Below are 20,231 nucleotides of genomic sequence, written 5' to 3' on the forward strand. Positions count from 1 at the left end.
TGCTACAGAATTTGCTGAGAATGCTTCCACAACAAAATTTCATTGGCACCTTTTTCTAAAATCAAGCGTATCTGTGAGTTTATTTCTAGATTTCCTATTTTGTTCTCATTTGTCTATTTAATACTTCACTCTCTTCATTATTGTAATTCTAGAATAAGTTTTGAACTTTAACAATATAAGTTCTACTTTTTTCTTCTTCCAATTGTCCAGGCTACTCTAGGTCATTTGCATTCCCATGTTAATTTTAGTTTCGGCTTATCAATTTGTTGTAAAAAGTAACACTGAAATTTTGATAGGGATAGTATTCACTCCATATATTACATATTATACATGATATTTTATATATGTACATATATACATATCTATGTGGGGAACAACAAACATAATACAGAGCCTACATCAATAGGCCATGGGCCAGATATTTTGGTCATCTCCAATACAATTTAATACATAGCATAATCTGATGAGTCTTACATGTGTATGTGAAAAGAATGCATATTATGAAGATGCTGGGCTGTTTGCTATTGAAGTATTATTGGGATTGATTTGGCTAAGAGCACTGCCAAAATATTCTGTACCTTTACTATTATTTGTCTTTTTTTTCTCTAATTACTCAAATTAATATGTTAAAATATCCAAACACAGGTATCAGAATGAACTTTATATTGATACAACTGGTGTCACCTAGGTAGGTATATACACAGACTAGTAGTCAGCCATAAATTTCATTGTTCTGTCAGCTGAAAGGTTCTAAAAGCAACAACACCTAGTAGCAGTAAACACATCTAGCATTCTGATCTCGATTTCTACTGTCATTCTCCAATAAAGAGAACTGAGTCTTCCTGCAAAAAAAAAAGGATGATTCTAGGAATATAACAAGAAATACACAAGATGATTGTGGTGTATCTTGTGTTGCCAGAAATTAAGGACATGCACATAGACAAAAACACACTACAAAGATAGGAATATGGCAAAAGGACACAAGAATTGACTGTAAGGGCTCCCACTGGGCAAAACTGAAAAAAATTGGAGCAATGAAATACACTGGTATTAGCACCCCCCCCCCCCCGCAAAAAAAAAATCCAAGAGTCCAAACTGATATAACTAAATAACAATAAATAAGTAAAGGGGAGAGAATAAACAAGGCTCCCATGTAGAGAAATTTCAAATGATATATGAAGATAGTCTCCCTTCAAAGAGGTGTAACTCCCTACTCCTTAAATGTTGGCAGAATGTAGCAACTTCCTTTTAAAGAATATGGTAAGGGGTACCTGGGTGGCTCAGTCGGTTAAGCATGTGACTCTTGGTTTCAATTCAAGTCATGATCTCACCGCTCATGGGTTTGAGCCCCACATCAGGCTCTGCACTGACAGCACAGAGCCTGTTTGGGATTCTCTCTCTCCTTGTCTCCCTGCCTCTCACCTGCTCATGCATACGCACTCTCTCTCTCTCTCAAAATAAATAAATAAACTTAAAAAAAATACAGTAAGAAAAGGGAGAAAGACCGTAACTGTGTAGCGCAGACACTGGACAAACACTAAGTCAACTAAGTTAGCGTCAGCGGTGATATATCATGATTACAGAATATACACTTGAAACGTGATGAAAAAGGCCACTGCTGTGGTCTTTCTCCCCAAAACACATAATCCTAGAATAATCACGAGAAAGAACATGAGATAAAGTCCAAAAAAGGGATATATCACTAAAAACATGACATACACTCTCAGAACTATGGAGATAATAAAAAACAAAGTCTGAGAACCTGTCACAGTACAAAGGAGTTTAAGGAGCATGAGGACTAAATGTAATGTGGGCAGATAAAGATATGCGGTAAAAAGCAAGGGACTCTGAATAAGATATACACTTTAATAATAATTTATCAATATTGGTCCATTATTGTAACAAATATACCACAATATGAGGTTAATAACTGAAACTAAGTGTGAGGATGTGGGAAGTGATAGAGATAGCTTTGTAATTTTTGTGTAAATAAAAATGTTCTAAAAACATTATTAATATACATGGAGAGGATTAGAAGAACATACCTATTATTTGTACATTTACTGCACATTGTACATTTGTATGTTGCTGCTTGTATAGCTGCTTTGATGATATGTGGGCAGTATTATGACTCACTGTGATCATCTGTTCTAAAATCTCATTATTTCAATTATATGTATTCAATGTATTAGTTTCTTGTAAGAAACAAAAACTAATCATTTCCATAATAAAATCCAACTGTGATTTGGATTGTCTGCTACTTCTTTTAGTTTTATGACAAGTGTTTCATTTAGAAATTTATTCTTAGCTCCATGAACAATAATGATTGTCATATCTTTCTGAGATAATGTCCCCTTCAGTGTTACTAAGTTTCTTCTGTATTATTTCTTAAAGTTTATTTTGTTTAATTTTAATATAGCCCTACATGCTTTCTTATAATTAGTATTTATGACATTTTTATTTTTTTTCCTTTAAATTCATTTATACTATCATGTTGAAGGCTTGGCTCTTGTAATCTACATATACTTAAGTACCTTTTTGTAGTGGATTCTAATAGTCTTCTTACTTGAGGTTTTAAGCCCACTGATACTGATGTAATCACTAATATGTTTGTGTTTATATACTTCTGGCCTTCTTGTTTTACATTTGTTCTAATTATTCACCATTTTCATCTTGTTTCTTGCCTTTGTTTATAGAAAAATATTTCTCTCTGTCTCCTCAACTTTCTTTTTGTCTACGAATTAGCATTTCATTTTATTTCCACAGTTGCCATTTTAGCTTTATCTCCTTGTATTATTTAGCAGTTGCCCTGAGGATTATAAAAGGAATATAAGGATAAGGGTTATATTCATCCTTAACTTATTCAAGTCTAACTGGAATATGATGTCATTACTACATAGTGTTAAAACTTGGTGAAAGCAGAAATCCATTTACTTTGCTATTATTGTTATGTATGTTATGTTTACTAGGCTATATAAATTTTATAATATGTTGATGTTATACAAGATTTAAACAGCCATTTTTCTTTTAAAAATACTTTAAGATAATCTCTTATGCCAGCTGTTTTGCTCTCATGAAGTCTCCTCATTTCTTTCTTTATGTCAAGGATCCAATTTAGCATTATTTCCATTCAGCCTAAAGATATCTATTTAGTATTGCTTGAAGTGAAAGTCTTATTGCAGTGAATTCTCTCAGCATTTTTTTTCTCTCTCAAAATACTATTTCTTAATTTTTGAAGGTTATTTTTACTAAACAGTTCTGGCTTCCATAATTTCTAATATGAAATCAGCTGTCTTTCTTGTTATATTTTTTAACCTAAACTTATGTTTATTCCTTGGATGCTTTTAAGATTTTTTTTACCATTATCTCTTAAAAAATATTCTCTTGGGGCGCCTGGGTGGCGCAGTCGGTTAAGCGTCCGACTTCAGCCAGGTCACGATCTCGCGGTCCGTGAGTTCGAGCCCCGCGTCGGGCTCTGGGCTGATGGCTCAGAGCCTGGAGCCTGTTTCCGATTCTGTGTCTCCCTCTCTCTCTGCCCCTCCCCCGTTCATGCTCTGTCTCTCTCTGTCCCAAAAATAAATAAATGTTGAAAAAAAAAATTAAAAAAAAAATATTCTCTGTCATATTCTTTTCTCCCTTTTGCAACTGTAAGTGCATGAACATTATTCCAATTACATGTATGTCTGTTAGTAGCTCACATATTGGGATTGTCTGTGTTTCTGTTTCCATTGGAGATATATATATATATATATATATATACACACACACACACACATATATATGTATATATATACACACATGTATATGTAAACATATATATTAAATATATATTAACATATATATATATTAAATGTATATTTAAAAACACATTTTCCTAGAACTTAGTAATTGATATATACTACTATATTACTATATTCTGGGAATTGTAGATGATACAGTCTTCTTGTCAAACATTGTTTTGAGAACTGTTTGAATGGGTCCATTTTAGTTTGTCTATTTTTAAAGAATTTTCATTTTTTAAGTTTTATTAAATCCTGTCGATTTTTTTAAGTAAGCTCTATACCCAATGTGGGGTTTGAACTTACAACCCCAAGATCAAGAGTCACATGCTCTACTGACTGAGCCATCAAGGCACCCTCTGTATTTTTTTTCTTAGGATGTATTCTTCACTCATAGACACAGTTGTTTCTCCCAAGGCATGGCTTTTCTCAATTCTTAACACCCACAACATTCAGTTAAGACTGCACCATTCTGGCTGTGCCCAAACTCCTCTCTTCCCATTCTTTGTAATCGGTGAAATTCTCTATTAAAATTTTAGATCCCCAGAAATTTTCTATGCTAAGCCTCTGTGGACATGTACACTATGTGATTCTACCATATTTACACAGATGCTCTGACTGGAGCACTGTGTGGCTCTCGCCCCTTTGTATCCTGTCTAGCAAATCGGTGCCACACAGTAACAGCCCTGAATTCCCATCCCTGTTTTTCTCTGCCCGGCAGATTTGCCACTCTCTGTACATACTCCACATCCCTACAGTAAAATTTTTCCCAGGCAAACTGGTAGAATGAATTTATAACTCATTTTGTTCCTTCCCTTCTGTTGTGTAATTCCTAAAAACAGCGACTTCATGTAGTTTGTCCAGATTTTTAGTTGCTTACTATGAGAGGGTCTGTCCAGATAATGCTTCTTTAGTCAAAACTGGAAATCTTTATGGCATAACTACATTGCATATCAGTGGTCTTATATTTAATTTTCATTTACCCAAAACTGTGTATTAATATATTAGTTATAAACCCAATACTTAATACAAGTAAATTTAAAGATAATTCAATTTATCTGAAATAAAGAAGAAAAATCTGCCTTGAAGACTGCTGCACAACACACTATTTTTAATATATTGGACATATATTTTAACATTATTAAGACATCAGAAGTATTATTAATCATTATTTTTAGTAACTGTCAGCTATAGCTCTTATATCATTCCTCTTTAAAAACTGAACAGTTAGAAAATTCCACATATATATTTTTTAGGAATATGTGAAGATTGTTGATAATAAGAGTTGGACGATATACCATACTTTTGAAACTAAAAACATGTTAAGCAGGGGCTCCTGGTGGCTCAGTTGGTTCAGCACCCTACTCTTGCTCTCTGCTCAGGTCATTATCTCCTGGTTGGGAGATGGAGCCCCGCATCAGGCTCCATGCTGGGTGTGGAGTTTCTCTCTCTCCCTCTCCCCTTCTCCTTATTCTCTCTCTCTCTCTCTCTCTCTCTCTCTCTCCCCCCCATCTCTCTGTCTCTCTCTCTCTCTCCTTCCTCTTTTTCTCTTTTGCATGTGCGTGTGCAAAATAAATAAATAAAAATAAACACTTTAAACAAAATTTATTTAAATTTTTTTTTCAACGTTTTTATTTATTTTTGGGACAGAGAGAGACAGAGCATGAACGGGGGAGGGGCAGAGAGAGAGGGAGACACAGAATCGGAAACAGGCTCCAGGCTCTGAGCCATCAGCCCAGAGCCTGACGCGGGGCTCGAACTCACGGACCGCGAGATCGTGACCTGGCTGAAGTCGGACGCTTAACCGACTGCGCCACCCAGGCGCCCCAAAACAAAATTTAAAACAAGCAAGTAATCAAAAAACTCTTACATTCCTAAAAGAAAATGGATTAGGAATAAATTTGCTTGGATTTTGCAAATTTTGCCTTCAATTGTAGTCGTCTACAGGATGTGTATATATATATGTGTATATATATATATATATATATATACACATATATATACACATATATATACATATATACATACATATATATGTATATACATACATATACATATATATACATATACATATATACATACATATATATGTATATACATACATACATATACATGTATACATATATATATTTGTTTTATATAATATATATAGATATATATTATAAGAAATTGGTTTATATGATTATGGAGGCTGGGAAGTCTCAAGATCTGCAGTTGGTAAGCTATAGATTCAGGAGAATCAATGACATAGTTTCACTGGGAGTCTGAAGACCTGAAAGTGTTACGTTCCGGTCTGAGTCTAAAGGCAGGAGAAGATCAATGTCCCAGCTCAAACACAGTCAGGCAGAGAAAGCAAATTCTGTTTCTCAGGTTTTCAATGGATTGGATGATTCATACTTAAAATGGGGAGAGTAACCTGCTTTACCTGGCCCATCAATTACAATATTAATCTCATCCAGAAACACCCTCAGATACACTCAGAATAATGTTTAACCAAAGATCTGGGAATCCAATGCCACAATCTGACACATAAAATTAACCATGATAAGGCCACTTCTTCTTAACTTGGCACTCACACATATCTCCTTAAGTCATGCTAATCTCAAAGAAAGACAATAACAAGGTCATAATTCTGCCTAACAGAATACAACTATTCTGCACACAACTGGGATTACACTAACCCCTTTCCAGAAGAGGTATAGTCCTTTAGCGATGTGTATTCTTCTCCTTGGTATCTTGTAACATAAATACAATAATGTAAAATTAATAACATTTAAATACTGTGATAACAAGTTCATGTATCTTATGTTATATGATAAAGGAAAAAGATGGGAAAAAACAAAGAAATTTGTTTATAAAAAACACACTGTATTCATAACAAAATAAGGAGTAAGTACTCATGACAATGAGTCATTCTATAACTAGACACATTCTGTAACTAACAAATAACTGGTATTTGTAACTGCTTTCCTCCACTACCCAGTCTGTATTCCCTTTGCCTTCAGGAAGCACCTAATCTGGTTATGGCTCTTTCTCTGGCGGGGTGATTCAAACCTTGATTCCTGAAGGGTCTGGAACACTAGTAGTCTTTTATGGACTGGGTTGTTATAGTTTTTCATTGATCTTAATCACAGGGCATAGTAATACTAAGAGACACTCTAAGGGATCTCTTGTATTCCAAGTACTGCTCCTTGCCTCCATTTCCCCATTATAGTCAGAACCAATCACTTTGGCAATACAATAACTCTATTATTTTCCTATTGATTTAGAGGCATGAGGAGTCCAAAATCTTAGCTTACAATTCAATGAAATTATTTTTTTTGTCTCCTGGTGGAAAAATTTCCCCATCTCTCTAGAACTAAGAACTGTAGGCCAGCATAACATAAGGTCTCAGGAACAGGGAATAAAAATTTTGCTAGTGGGTTACTAGGGGTAATAGTGAAAGATGCCTCTCCCATTTCCACTCCTTAATTCTTGGACCTGTGAATCCTGAAAGAACACCATTTGTTGGATGCTGATTCAGAGCATATGTAGCCTTCAAGATAAACTCACCCCAGCTCTGCAAGGCATCAGCACCTAGCTGTCATAGTAACAGAGTCTTCTAAAGGCCATTCCATCATTGTGCCAAATCAACTGCTTCAGGATGATGTGGACCATGGACCATGGTAAAACCAGTGAATCCCAAGAGTATTTACTTATTGTTGCACTTGTTTCACTGTGAAGTGATTTGCTTGATCAGAACTAATATTGTATGGAATACCATTAAGACATGCTGTAAGTCTATGGATGGTAATTTTGGCAGAATCACTGTGTGCAGGGAAGGCAAATACATATCCAGTGTAAGTGTCTATTCCAGGAGTAATAATAGTAGCAATAATAATAGTAATAATAATTAAAAAAAAACAAAAACATTGTCCCAACGCACCTGGGTAGCTCAATAGGTTAAATGTCCAACTCTTGGCTTTAGCTCAGGTCATGATCTCACAGTCTTGTGAGTTCGAGCCCCATGTCAGGCTCTGTGTTGGCAGCGTAGAACCTGCTTGGGATTCTCTCTATTCCTGTCACTCTTTACCCCTTTCCTGTTCATGCTCTCTGTATCTCTCAAAATAAATAAATAAGCTTAAAACAAAACAAAACAAAATAACAGCATCATACCTTTCAGGATGGAAGCATTCCTGTGTAATTGACTAGTTATCAGGAAGCTGGATGATCACCCAAGGAAATGGCACCATATTGGAGGCTCAGTGTTGGTCTCTACTGCTTGCACATTGGGCATTCAACAGTAACTGTAGCCAGATGGTCCTTAGTCAGTGGATGTTCAAGTTGTTAAACACATGTATAACTTCCACTGCTGCCACCATGGCCGCTTTGTTCATGAGCCCATTAGGAAACGACAAAACTGGCTGAGGAAAGAGATTGACTTGTATACACGGACCAAATCATCCTATCTTCTCAGGTGCTGGGCCCCACTCAAAACTAGCAGCTTTTCAGGTGTTTCAGTAAATGGATAGAAATAACATATCCAAATGAAAAATACTCTACCTCCAAAGACCACGAGGTATTGGGCTTCTGTTTTGGTTGGAGGATGGGGAAGATACAGCAATTTATCTTTTACTACGGAATGGATTTAGGATCCCACTGGGCCCACTATTAGACAGATGTCAGGTAAAACTCCATCAATCACCTGCCTTCCTCATACCTCTACTCTGGTTGGCAGATCACACTGATTTGGGTTTCCTGGAGTGAATGAGAATTCAGAGCTTGTGTCCAGGACTCCTCAGGTGTCTGATTACTTCCTTTTTATCCAGCACACAGTTACCTTGGTAAAAGGCATAGGCCCATTTGTGGAAGGCCAGGAGAAAGACTAATAGTATGAATGTTCAGGCATGTACTGGGGACCTTCCTCAAGAAGACTTGAGCATCCCTTTCATTCAAAGGGTCTGGGTCTGTTAACTGGCTCAAGTCTGGAGATGGACTGAGGAGTCATGACTCTTGTTTTTACCTTCAAGTTAGTCTTTTGTTTTTTTGATCTTGAACTCTTCTGCTTTTATAGATCAAGGGAGAACTTAGTAGACTTCTTCCTATCTATATACGCATCTATATAATTTAAATTTTTAGCTTATTTTGCATGTACATTTAAATTTTTCAAATTTCTAAAAACAACTGTAGCTGGCAAAATTATGATACTGTTGATTTTGTACAAAACATGATACTGTTGTACAATAATAGCTAGCATTTTAAAACATTATTTAGGATTTATTGTGCTATCATGGTTTTATTCAAGTTTAAAAGAGGCAAGTAAGTTATTTCCAGGGGGGGAGGACTACTTGGTACATTGAGATCTGAAGAAAATAACTATATTTTGGTACTCATATTTCTTCAGGAATTTTATGTGGGCTTTGTTCTATAATAGATAAGCAATAGTCATAAGATTTCTACTTTATTTTCATTGATCCTATAAAATTGCTGAGTATTGATTCCATATAGAAGATATTATACTTACGTTATAATAGGTTTTGCTATTGATTTCTATCAACTCTAAGGGTGTAATTGAAAATTAATAATGTACATGATGGAAAAATCCAGTATTTTAATATAGCATCTTTTGTTTTTGTTAGATTACACCAGATAATAAATATTGTGTTTTCATTCTTAAAATGAAATTGTAAATTAAAGACACTGCTTTAAAATATGTGCTTGATTTTATGTGACATAATTCTTTTAAAATGGTAGTTTATTTTATTTTCTTATGGCATTTTAAATTAAGAGAATAAAGAGTACACATAAAGTATCATGGCAGACATTAGAACGGATAGGAATAGGATGTAAATCTAAATTATGATTTCAATATAGGAATGACTAAAATATAATTCTGTTGCAAATATTTCATTTTGTAATTAAAATTCAATATTTTCAGACCACAAACTTATTCTGAAAATTTTGTAGTTCCATTACTATTTTAATTTCTCTCTGGACACCATATTCAGTCCAAGCAGCATAATTTTAATACTGAAGTTTCCTTGAAATTTTTAAAATCAAATATAAAATCATTCAGAGAAAATTGTAGTGGTTATGATTACCATGTTTGTCTGAATATTTTTTCAGCCTTCAAAATACTTTAAATGAGGAGAAATGTTTGAAAAGTGAGTGGTTTCCATTGGTATTTGAATCTAAGTAAGATATAAAAATATAACTCCTGGGGCAGCTGGGTGGCCCAGTGGGTTAAGCATCTTACTCTCGATCTCTACTTAAGTCATAATCTCACAGTTCATGAGTTAAAGTCCCACATCAGGCTCTGCTCTGATGGTGCAGAGGCTGCTTGGGATTCTGTCTCTCCTTCTCTCTGCCTCTCCCCCATTTGTGCTCTCGCTCTCTTTCAAAATAAATAAACATGAATATGAATATGAATATATGAATATAAATATAAATATAAGTATATATCCCAATGTACCACTGGTTGCAGCCTACATAACCTGCAAAAAGAAGGAAGATCTCTCTCTGCCCCAGCAACAATACACTAATAAGCACTTGCAGCCAATGAGAAGCAGCCACAACCTCAAAATTTTATTCTTCTCCAATGAACTTTTGTTTAAAAAACAATCTTCCTCAATTTCCTCCTAAAACCTAACAAAAGCTGACCGTCACTTTTTCTCAGATTTGCTTATAGCTTGCCACAGTTTGCTTGTCCTGAATTAGAGTTCTTCTCTTCCTGAATAGACTCATTTTTCTAATAAAATACCTGGCTATTTTTTTTTAAGTTGACATATTGGAATTATGTTAAATACATGGAAAACTAAAAAGGAATGATATACAAAAAAATAAAAAATACTTTGTATTCATGTGTATATATGTAAAATTTCCATTGACGTTGTTTTTCTCCAGTTTTGATTTAATTTCCAATTAGTTAACATACAGTGTAATGTTAGCTTCAGGATTAGAATTTAGTGATTCAACTCTTACATACAACACCCTATTCTCAACACAGTGCCCTCCTTAATCCCTATCACCCATTTCATCCATCCCCCCCACACACTTCCCCTCTGGTAACCATCACTTTGTTCCTTACAGTTAAGAGTCTGTTTCTTGGCTTTCCTTTCTTTCCCCCACACCTCACCCATGTTCTTTTGTTTTGTTTCTTAAATTCTACAAATGAGTGAAATCATATGGTATTTGTCTTTCTATAACTGACTTATTTTGCTCAGCATAATACTCTCTAGCTCTATCCACATTGTTGCAAATGGCAAGATTTTATTCTTTTTATGGCTGTGTAATATTTTATATATAACTATATAACTATATATATATATATAACTATATATATATATAACTATATAACTATATAACTATATAACTATATAACTATGTGTGTGTGTGAGTACACACACACACACACACATACACACATATATTATATATGTCACTTCTTTATCCATTCATCAATAGACATGAACATTTGGGCTTTTTCCATAATTTGGCTATTATTGATCACGCTGCTTTAAATTTCAGAGTGCATGTATTCCCTCAAATTAGTATTTTTGTATCCTTTGGGTAAATACCTAGTAGGCAGTTGCTGGATTGTAGGATGGCTCTATTTTAGCTTGTTGAGGAAACTCCATGCTGTTTTCCAGAGTGACTGCACCAGTTTTCATTCCCACCAGCAGTGCAAGAGGGTTCCCCTTTCTCTGCATCTTCGCCAACACCTGTTGTTTCCTGTGTTGTTGATTTTAGCCATTCTGATAGGTGTGAGATGATATCTCATTGTAGTTTTGATTTGTATTTCCCTGATGATCAGTGATGTTGAGCATCTTTTCATGTGTCTGTTAGTTATCTGCATGTCTTCTTTGGGAAGATGTCTATTCGTGTCTTCTGCTGGTTTTAATCGGATTATTTTGGGGGGGTGTAGAGTTTTTTATATATATTGCATATTAACCCTTTATCACGGAAGTCATTTGCAAATATCTTTTCTCCCATTCTGTAGGCTGCTTTTTAGTTTTGTTGATTGTTTCCTTCATTGTGCAGAAGCTTTTGATCTTGATAAAGTTCCACTAGTTCATGTTTGCTTTTGTTTCCCTTGCCTCTAGTGACGTATCATAGCAACTTTTATGGCCCATGTAAAGAAGTTACTGCCTGTGTTCTCCTCTAGGATTTTTATGGTTTCAGGTCTCATATTTAGGGCCTTAATCCATTTTCAATATTTTTATGTATGGTGTAAGAAAGTTGTCTAGCTTCATCCTTTTGCATTTTGCTGTCCAGTTTTCCCAACACCATTTGTTGAAGAGACTGTATTTTACCCATTGGATATTCTTTCCTGCTTTGTTAAAGATTAACTGACCATATGTGTTCTAATCTAGAGAGTAGGAAAAGTCATCCTGATTTTAAATGAGATATGATAAATGTTTAATTAGGAGACAATGCAGAGAAGAGAAAGGGTGTTAAAGGGTAAGAGGAAAATATGCAAACATCAAGAATAAAAACTGGAACAGTATTCTCTGAGAAATGAAGAAGATAGAACAAGGCAAAACAATATAATTGGTTGGTACAGAATGGTAACGAAGTGGGTACAGGTGGCAGTGATGTATCTGGAGATGAGGATAAGATTATGGAAGATGTATAAATAAGGCGATAGAGTCCAAAAAATTAGAATAATAAAAGTAAAGATTATTTTTGTAAAGAATATTATGTCTTTTTAATAGAACAGGCTTAGATTAAACACACATGCACACATACACACACACACACACACATTTGCCCAATAGAACACAAAAATTTGCATGAGTATAACCCAGGTTTGTAAGACTTTAGATTTATGTTTCTCTTGCCCTGTACCTTGTTGAAGATTTTTAAGCTAAGAGGTAACATGACCAGATTTGTGACATTGAAAATCACCTCCCTGGGGCACCCGCATGGCTCAGTTGGTTGTGTCCAACTTCAGCTCACATCATGATCTCAAGGTTAGTGAGTTCGAGCTCCATATCAGGCTGTCAGTACAGAGCCCACTTTGGATCCTCTGTCTCCTTCTCTCTCTGCCCCTCCCCTGATCATGCTTTCTCTCTCGCAAAAATAAATAAACATTTTTTAAAATTATTTTAAAAAAGAAAAGAAAAATCACCTTTATAATGGAAAACTCTTTGGAATAGACTGCGAGGGGTGGCAGACATTAATTAGGAGATTGCTACAGTGGTCCAGATAAGGTACGATGAAGGACAAAACCAGGGTGATAGCCAGAGGATGGAGACATATAGATGGGTCGGGAAGGGGTTGCAGAGAAGACTGCATATGATTATTTTGGCATTGAGATTAAAAGTAAAGAAGAGTAAAATATGCATCCCAAGTTTCTTATTTTGGCTACCATAAAAAAACTATTTAAAAAGTCAAATAATTCAAAGATAGAATGGGATACAGAAATAGGTGGAGCCAGGAAGTAATGGGAATTTTGGGATATATGATAGAAGACAACATAGTTGTCTTCTAGGGGACAGGCTAATTAAGACTCAAGTTTCAGAACAGTGTTAGGTTTGAAAAAATGTCAAGATTTTTTCCAAATCTAAATTTCTGTGAATACATGATCTGTTTGTCTGTTTTAAGTACTCAGTAGACTGCCTCCTACATTAAAATGTCTATTTTTTAGTTGGTTATGTATCAGAAGAAAAATAATTTACGAAAAAATATGTATACAGCCAGTGGAAAAGCCCTGTGTTTTTTATATCAATTGAATTTTAAAGAAGTCTATAAAATATGTCAATTTCCAAACAAACAAACAAACAAACAAACAAAAAAACTAAGGATATCCTGGTTGAAAGTGTACTCTCCCAAAATCATATAGAGAAGAATCTTTGAAATAAAATTCCATCCCTCTGGTTTCTCTGAAGACAGAGCCTCTGAATCTACAAATATTTTACTGACGAGAGGTAAAATCAGTTTGCAGTTATGGTATATATTCTAAACTTATCATGAAAAGTTCAAAACGTCTCACATCATCTCTTAGTTTAGTGATATTAAATGTAACCAGGAGTATGTCACTATTTTATACTCAAGCTCTAGGTTTATGGATGTTTTGTTTTTTCTTGTTAATGTGTCACAGTTTAAATCTTTGAATCATTCAACACTGTGTTTCAAAAGATATATTATTCATTTTTATTTCATTGTAAATTTAGTCCCCTATGATGTATAGATGTAATTATTTAAAATTTTTGAGAATGATAAAACTGGAATGTTTAGTAGTCTCACCTGAAAATTAAGATAACAACTGTGATCGTTGTTTTAATGACATTATGTGAAGAGTTGATATGTGCCAAAATTAATTTTTTTCTGTAATAGCAATGCATGTATTTATAGAACTTTTCTTTTCTGCCTCTCTGAAGCTTCACACTGACCAAGATAAAGGAGATGGAAATTTAAAATACATATTAACAGGAGATGGGGCTGGCAGTCTGTTCGTTATAGATGAAAATACAGGAGATATTCATGCTGCAAAGAAATTAGACAGAGAAGAAAAATCCCTATACATTCTTCGTGCCAAGGCTATAGACAGAAAGACTGGGCGGCAGGTGGAGCCGGAATCTGAATTTATTATTAAAATCCATGATATCAATGACAATGAACCAAAATTCACAAAAGACTTATACACTGCCAGTGTTCCTGAAATGTCTGGAGTCGGTAGGTATATGTTAATCCATGTAAACTAACATTTTTATTTGTTTGCTAAGGTAATAATTATGGACATACAGTTACCATATATGGTTCTTTCAAGATGAGAACTATAACTGAAAACTACTATTTAGTTTTAACTGTCTCACTTCTAATTATTTTCAATTGTATATATTTCAATGATTCCTGCCATGGTGTACCTTATACCCAAAATGATATCTAAAAATATGATCTAACAATATGATTAATGAGAGCAGTTATTCCATTGCATTTCTACCAACACCTTCACCTCTACTCAACTGCTATTCAAATAGCAGTCAAGATGAATGTATTTCTGCTTGAAATAAAAAAGGGATATCAAATAGTGTCAGCAGTTTTGGACAGTTTTGCTTGCATTATTTTGCATAACAACTAATACTTGCATTTGACAAATTTCTTTTGGTCGTCTCATTTGATCATTGAAACAACTTCATGTGGAAAGCATGGGAAATAGAACTTTAAATCCCCATTCTGTTAATTAGGAGCCAGGATTCTGAATGATTAAGCAGCTGAATTAAGATCAAATAACCTGGTAGCCTAATAACAATATTCCAAGCCTTTTAATATTATTTTAGTTGTGTTCTACTACCAAATAATAGTTTATCATGCAAACTGAAAATAATTGTTTCATTTTTTTTAGGGCTGCCTACAATTTTAAAAAACATTTGTTATTATGTAATTTATCTGTGTGTGTATGTTTAGATGTCTTAATGAAATAAGAGCTATTAAGTCATTACATATTTAAAAAGAAGTGATATAAACTTGCTATAGTATCCAAAATATGCACAACTGATTTTCAAAATTTGATACTATGTAGTTGGATATTATTTCAAAATCATTGTTCAGTGATTAACTTTGACATTATTACAATTAGTACATGTTTCAGTCTAAAATAGTTTTTTATGAGGAAAACAAAATTATAACCACCTTTGCTGAGTGAAATGATATAAGATGTTTCTTAACTATGTGTGTCATCTAGACAGAAGAACCAGGGGTTTGCAAAGAAGTTATTTCTTTTCACCTCAAATGAAATCTCATCCATCTGAGAAAAGAGGCAGTTCTCTTATCTTTTAGGTATTCATTCCAATAATATGAAAGAGAGTTATCAAATTAGACAGGAGTCCTAGGAAATCATACAGCCTAGGATGAAATATGAGTTGCTGTGTTTTCTTTAATATTTTAAAATATGTTAGCTTGGTATAGATCCGTGGAAGTACTGGACTGATCCATATAGGTCGACCAGTGGGATAATGTAGATACATATGATGATGTCTTTATGGGCTTATATTTGAGATGAAGATACATCTAAAATCATACTTTCCATTTCAACTGCCTGTTGATGAGTATTCTAAAGTAGTTTGGTTTTCTGGTAACACCCTTTAACCTTTATAACACATTATTGTTTATCCTGCATATATGTTATTTTACCAGGTATTTTGACAAATAGTACAAAAACTGTCACTTATCCTTCTGGAAATAGATTTGATATACATACAGGAATAAAAAGTATAATTTGGATGACAGATATTTGAATAAGACACATTTTGATAATAACTGATTTATAGTTGAATAACTTTTAAAGTTTTCAAAGAATTAACTCAATTAACTCATTTTAAAAACCAGAATACTTATTTATCAGAGACTATTTATATTTAAACTCAGATACCTGCATTTTCTCCCATATTATTTTGTGCTATTTAATGGGATATTATATCTTATTCTGTATATTCTGATCATTTATCTAATTCAAACATATTCTATCTCATCTAGGTTACATTAATATTTATCAAATACATAATAATATCAGGACGAGAGTAAGCACTTGCATATTTTATTTAAAAAAATCTTTGCTCATTCCATACCATAAAATACAGAATATATAAGTTTATACATGGAAGAAGGCTTATAGATTATTTTGTGCAAAAAGCCCTTCCCGTAAGGCAATCTATATTTATATAAACTTTAAATTATGGGCAGCACAATTTCTTATTGTTGCAGTCTTAAAAATGCGTATTTGGTGGGGTACCTGGGTGGCTCAGATGGTTAAGCAGCTATCTTTGGCTCAGGTCATGATCTCTCAGTCTGTGAGTTCGAGCCTCACGTCAGGCTCTGTGCTGACAGATCACAACCCAGAGCCTGCTTCAGATTCTGTGTCTCCCTCACTCTCTACCCCTCCCCTGCTCTGTCTCTCTTTCTCTCTCAAAAATAAATAAACATTATTTTTTGTTAAATGAGAATTTGGGTAATTGTCAATTTTATTGCCTCTGTGCCTAGAATTCCAACAAAACAGAAAAACAACAACAACAACAACATAGAGATGTATGGCTCTGGTTGCAGCTTTTCATATTAATAAAAGAGGATTTAAAAGTTACAGATAGATCTTGATCCTATTTATGGAGGATAGTTATTATTAGTACTAAGATTGACATCACTGTATTAATTGCTTCCTGTTTGGCCCAACGATAGACTTTGTATGTGTATCTAGTTTTAAATATAAATGTACCTATTATACACACACATAGAAGACACTATATTTGATTTAAGCACTTATTTTAATAAATAAGTAAAAATGAGCCCAAAAGAATTAAACTGGCTTGCCCCAAAACATAGTTTATTACTATACTATTGTAAACAGAAAAACAATGTTTAATAAATGCAGGGAAAGCTGGATAATTTTAATGCCTTACTATTTGTCCCCACTGTAAAATAGTTATGCTTATTATGCAAAACATAGTTTGGAACACTTCCAATTTTATTAGATTCTTAGTAATTCCTCAAAAGCAACATTTTTTAAGTTTTTATCTCTTAATTCAAATGCCCCCTCATTAAAATTAAATCCAAATAAGAGGAAAGGGAGTGAGTGCATTTTGCATTAAGATTTTAGACCTGTTAATATATAAAACATGTCTAAATAAAGTCCATAAATTTTATATTTTTAAATTATACGGTTCTTTTGTCATAAGTAATCCTGTTTTAAGGGAAAATAAATATTAACTCACTATAATTTTGTAGATGTTATTTCTATGCTTTTACTGATATAAATAATCAATTGCAGAGAAAAACTAAAGGATGATCTTAAACTAATAGTTAAAGCCCGTGCATAATCAGACAACAAAAAGTGCTTCTATAAATGAAGTAATGCACAGTCATTTAATTCTAATATTATCTTCCTTATATTAGTGATTTTCACTTAAACCAGAGCTAAAAAACTACTACCATTAACTTTGGGGGTAAATAAAGTCTTCTAAAATAAAATGAAATTTCTTTATTATTATCCTACCCTTCTCCCCAAAATACCCCCTAATGGTCTCCTCGATACTGTCCCTTTCTTCCTATTTATTTTTGTCCGAGTTGTCTCTCCTGTTTCTCTCACACCAACTCCTCTCCTTGCTCTATCTCTCTGCCCCTACTTCCTTCTGTCAAAACCATACGCATTGTGTTGCTCAGAATCACTTTTTAGTTAAAATTACAAGACTCTAATTAATTGTTGAAATCTTAAATGCATTAGCATCTTCTGATCAGAACACACAATCTGGACAATATTTAAGGATATATAATGAAGGAAAATGGGATGCATTGATTTTAATATTTATAGCAGAGCCCAACTTTTTTCTCATTGACTGGGTAGTTCACCATACTGGTCTCTCAAAAACTTACCCAGTTCCTCTCCAATACCATCACTTCAACAAGAAATCCTTTTGCAGTTTTCACAGTTGGCACATATAACTCATCAATGAACCCTTTATGACTTAACCCAAGCCCTTTCTTAGCATTCACTACCTGTGGATTCAATAACGTGTCTAATCACAGCCATAATGCCAGACAAGCCACTTAGTAAAGAATTTAGAGTGGTGTTTCTTTCCTCAGATTGTCTAGGATGCATCCCATCTCTGTCACCTACCAGGTGACCATGAGACACTTCTATATGTCTCAAGGCCTATATCTTATGCTAATCATAAGAATAAAGTAATGATACAAATTAAGGGCTGGGTATTCTGCCTCGTCTACCTTACAGTCTATAAACGTACACTCTCATTATGACTTTCTGCTGGAAACCATGCTGGGCTTCAGTTAAAATCTGAATAAGACCAGACAGGCCCCTGCCTTTGGAGAGATTACATCATACAGGACAAAGCCTGCAAATAAATTTATCATGATACGACAAATGTCATGTCATATGATACATTTGTCATTTAAGCTTCACTATAATTTCTTAATCTTTGTTTAATATAAAAGTAAAATATTTAGATTATTTGAGAGCAAATGAAAATTATAAGTATTTCAGAAAATTCAGAGGGAGATAAAAATCAAAATCTTTTAATTCATCTTTATAAACACATATTTACGAAATTGGTACAAAAAACACAAAAACCACCTTCTAATTTTATTGCTAAATAGTACTAACTGATAATAAGTCATTGCATTTCTGAAAAAAAAAGTACAACTCTCCATTCCCTAATGTCCAACACATTAGGTACTTCTCTTTTTTCATTCTGCTGTTATAAATATCATAGTATTAAGCTGTCAGTGTTTATCAGTGTTTATCAGCATTCCTAATCATTACCATGATTCTACAAGAACAGATCGTAGTTTATATGAGTGTTTTTAACATTTTAGTTACATTACAAAATTGATTTTTATTATTTAGATTGAATTATTTTTTTCTTTTTTAGGTCAAGTATTTTTGGATATGTTCAAAGATCACATACCTACAATAAAAAGCAAACAATAGAAAACAAATTTAACAGCAAAATACATTATTAAAAGTGTCAAAAGGTATAGAGAAGTGTTTTTACCTGTTTTCGCTATGAAATTATACCCACAGTAAAAGAAAAATGAAACTGGTTAGGAAAATACCGGTCATGAAATTGATGAATTCACTACTTACATTTAGAATACTGATTACACTTAATAATTCATGTTTCAAATAATCCTCAAGTATGAAAATAATTATTATTCTCACTAATATATGTTCACATAAAATTAAATTTAAAAATTCAATATAAGCCAGAAAAACACTTTAGTTGAACTTACAAACATTATTGTATTCTATTGTATTATACATATTATATTATAATTTCACTATTATTTTTGCCTTGGTCTGGCTAGGACATGAGTGAGTGTTCTTTGAATGACAAAGGAGTACCCCTAGGATGGACGAGTGAGTTGTACTGTGTCTTCTTGCAGAACATATCAATTCTGTTGCAGCTGAGGAAACAGAGGCCTCAAGAGAAAGAACTCAAGTTCTATGCTAATTAATTTTGAAAAAAAAAAAACATAAAAACGAATGCTGCTAGATTCCTGTGTTAGTATTCAGATACATTGATGGGAAATGAGCTGTTAGTATAATCTTAACATACAATTAATAATTTTTAAGCATATACATGCAAATTTTGAGAAACATTCATTACAACTAAATTAGACCAGTTCTGAGTGTGTAACGTATGGGGGTTTTAAAGTAAGTGATATGGCCAATATGGAATTTGCCCTGTCCTAAAGAATTTCACAATCTAGGTAGAATCAGAGTCAAACTTCAGAAAATTCTATGTAGTATACTAGAAAATGTCATACAAATTCATTTTGCCCAAGAGATACATGGTAGGCTTTAATCAATAGTAGTTTTACAACCATGCTTTGAATCTTTATAGCGATTAGTGAGATATCAGAAAAGCCCATTAATATACGGCATTATGTTTAGCCCCTTTAAAACCTTTTTATCTTTTAAATATAAAAAAATGTGATACAGTTAAAAGACAGTGGTTTAAG

General features: G+C 33.6%; 1 protein-coding gene across 3 annotated transcripts in view; it reads left to right on the plus strand.

The window, feature by feature from the left end:
* CDH9 (cadherin 9) overlaps positions 1-20,231 on the plus strand; it is an 88,374-nt gene that overhangs the window by 41,378 nt on the left and 26,765 nt on the right. For all 3 annotated transcript variants that reach the window (XM_047074246.1, XM_047074255.1, XM_047074261.1), the window contains exon 2: positions 14,141-14,435. In XM_047074246.1, the coding sequence (XP_046930202.1) occupies positions 14,141-14,435 (295 nt within the window). The remainder of the gene's footprint in view (positions 1-14,140; positions 14,436-20,231) is intronic.

The sequence above is a fragment of the Lynx rufus genome, unplaced genomic scaffold, assembly GCF_022079265.1.
Source record: "Lynx rufus isolate CCGP_SWC_20201006 ecotype Redwood Valley unplaced genomic scaffold, mLynRuf1.p SCAF_1, whole genome shotgun sequence".
NCBI classification, from domain to species: domain Eukaryota; kingdom Metazoa; phylum Chordata; class Mammalia; order Carnivora; family Felidae; genus Lynx; species Lynx rufus.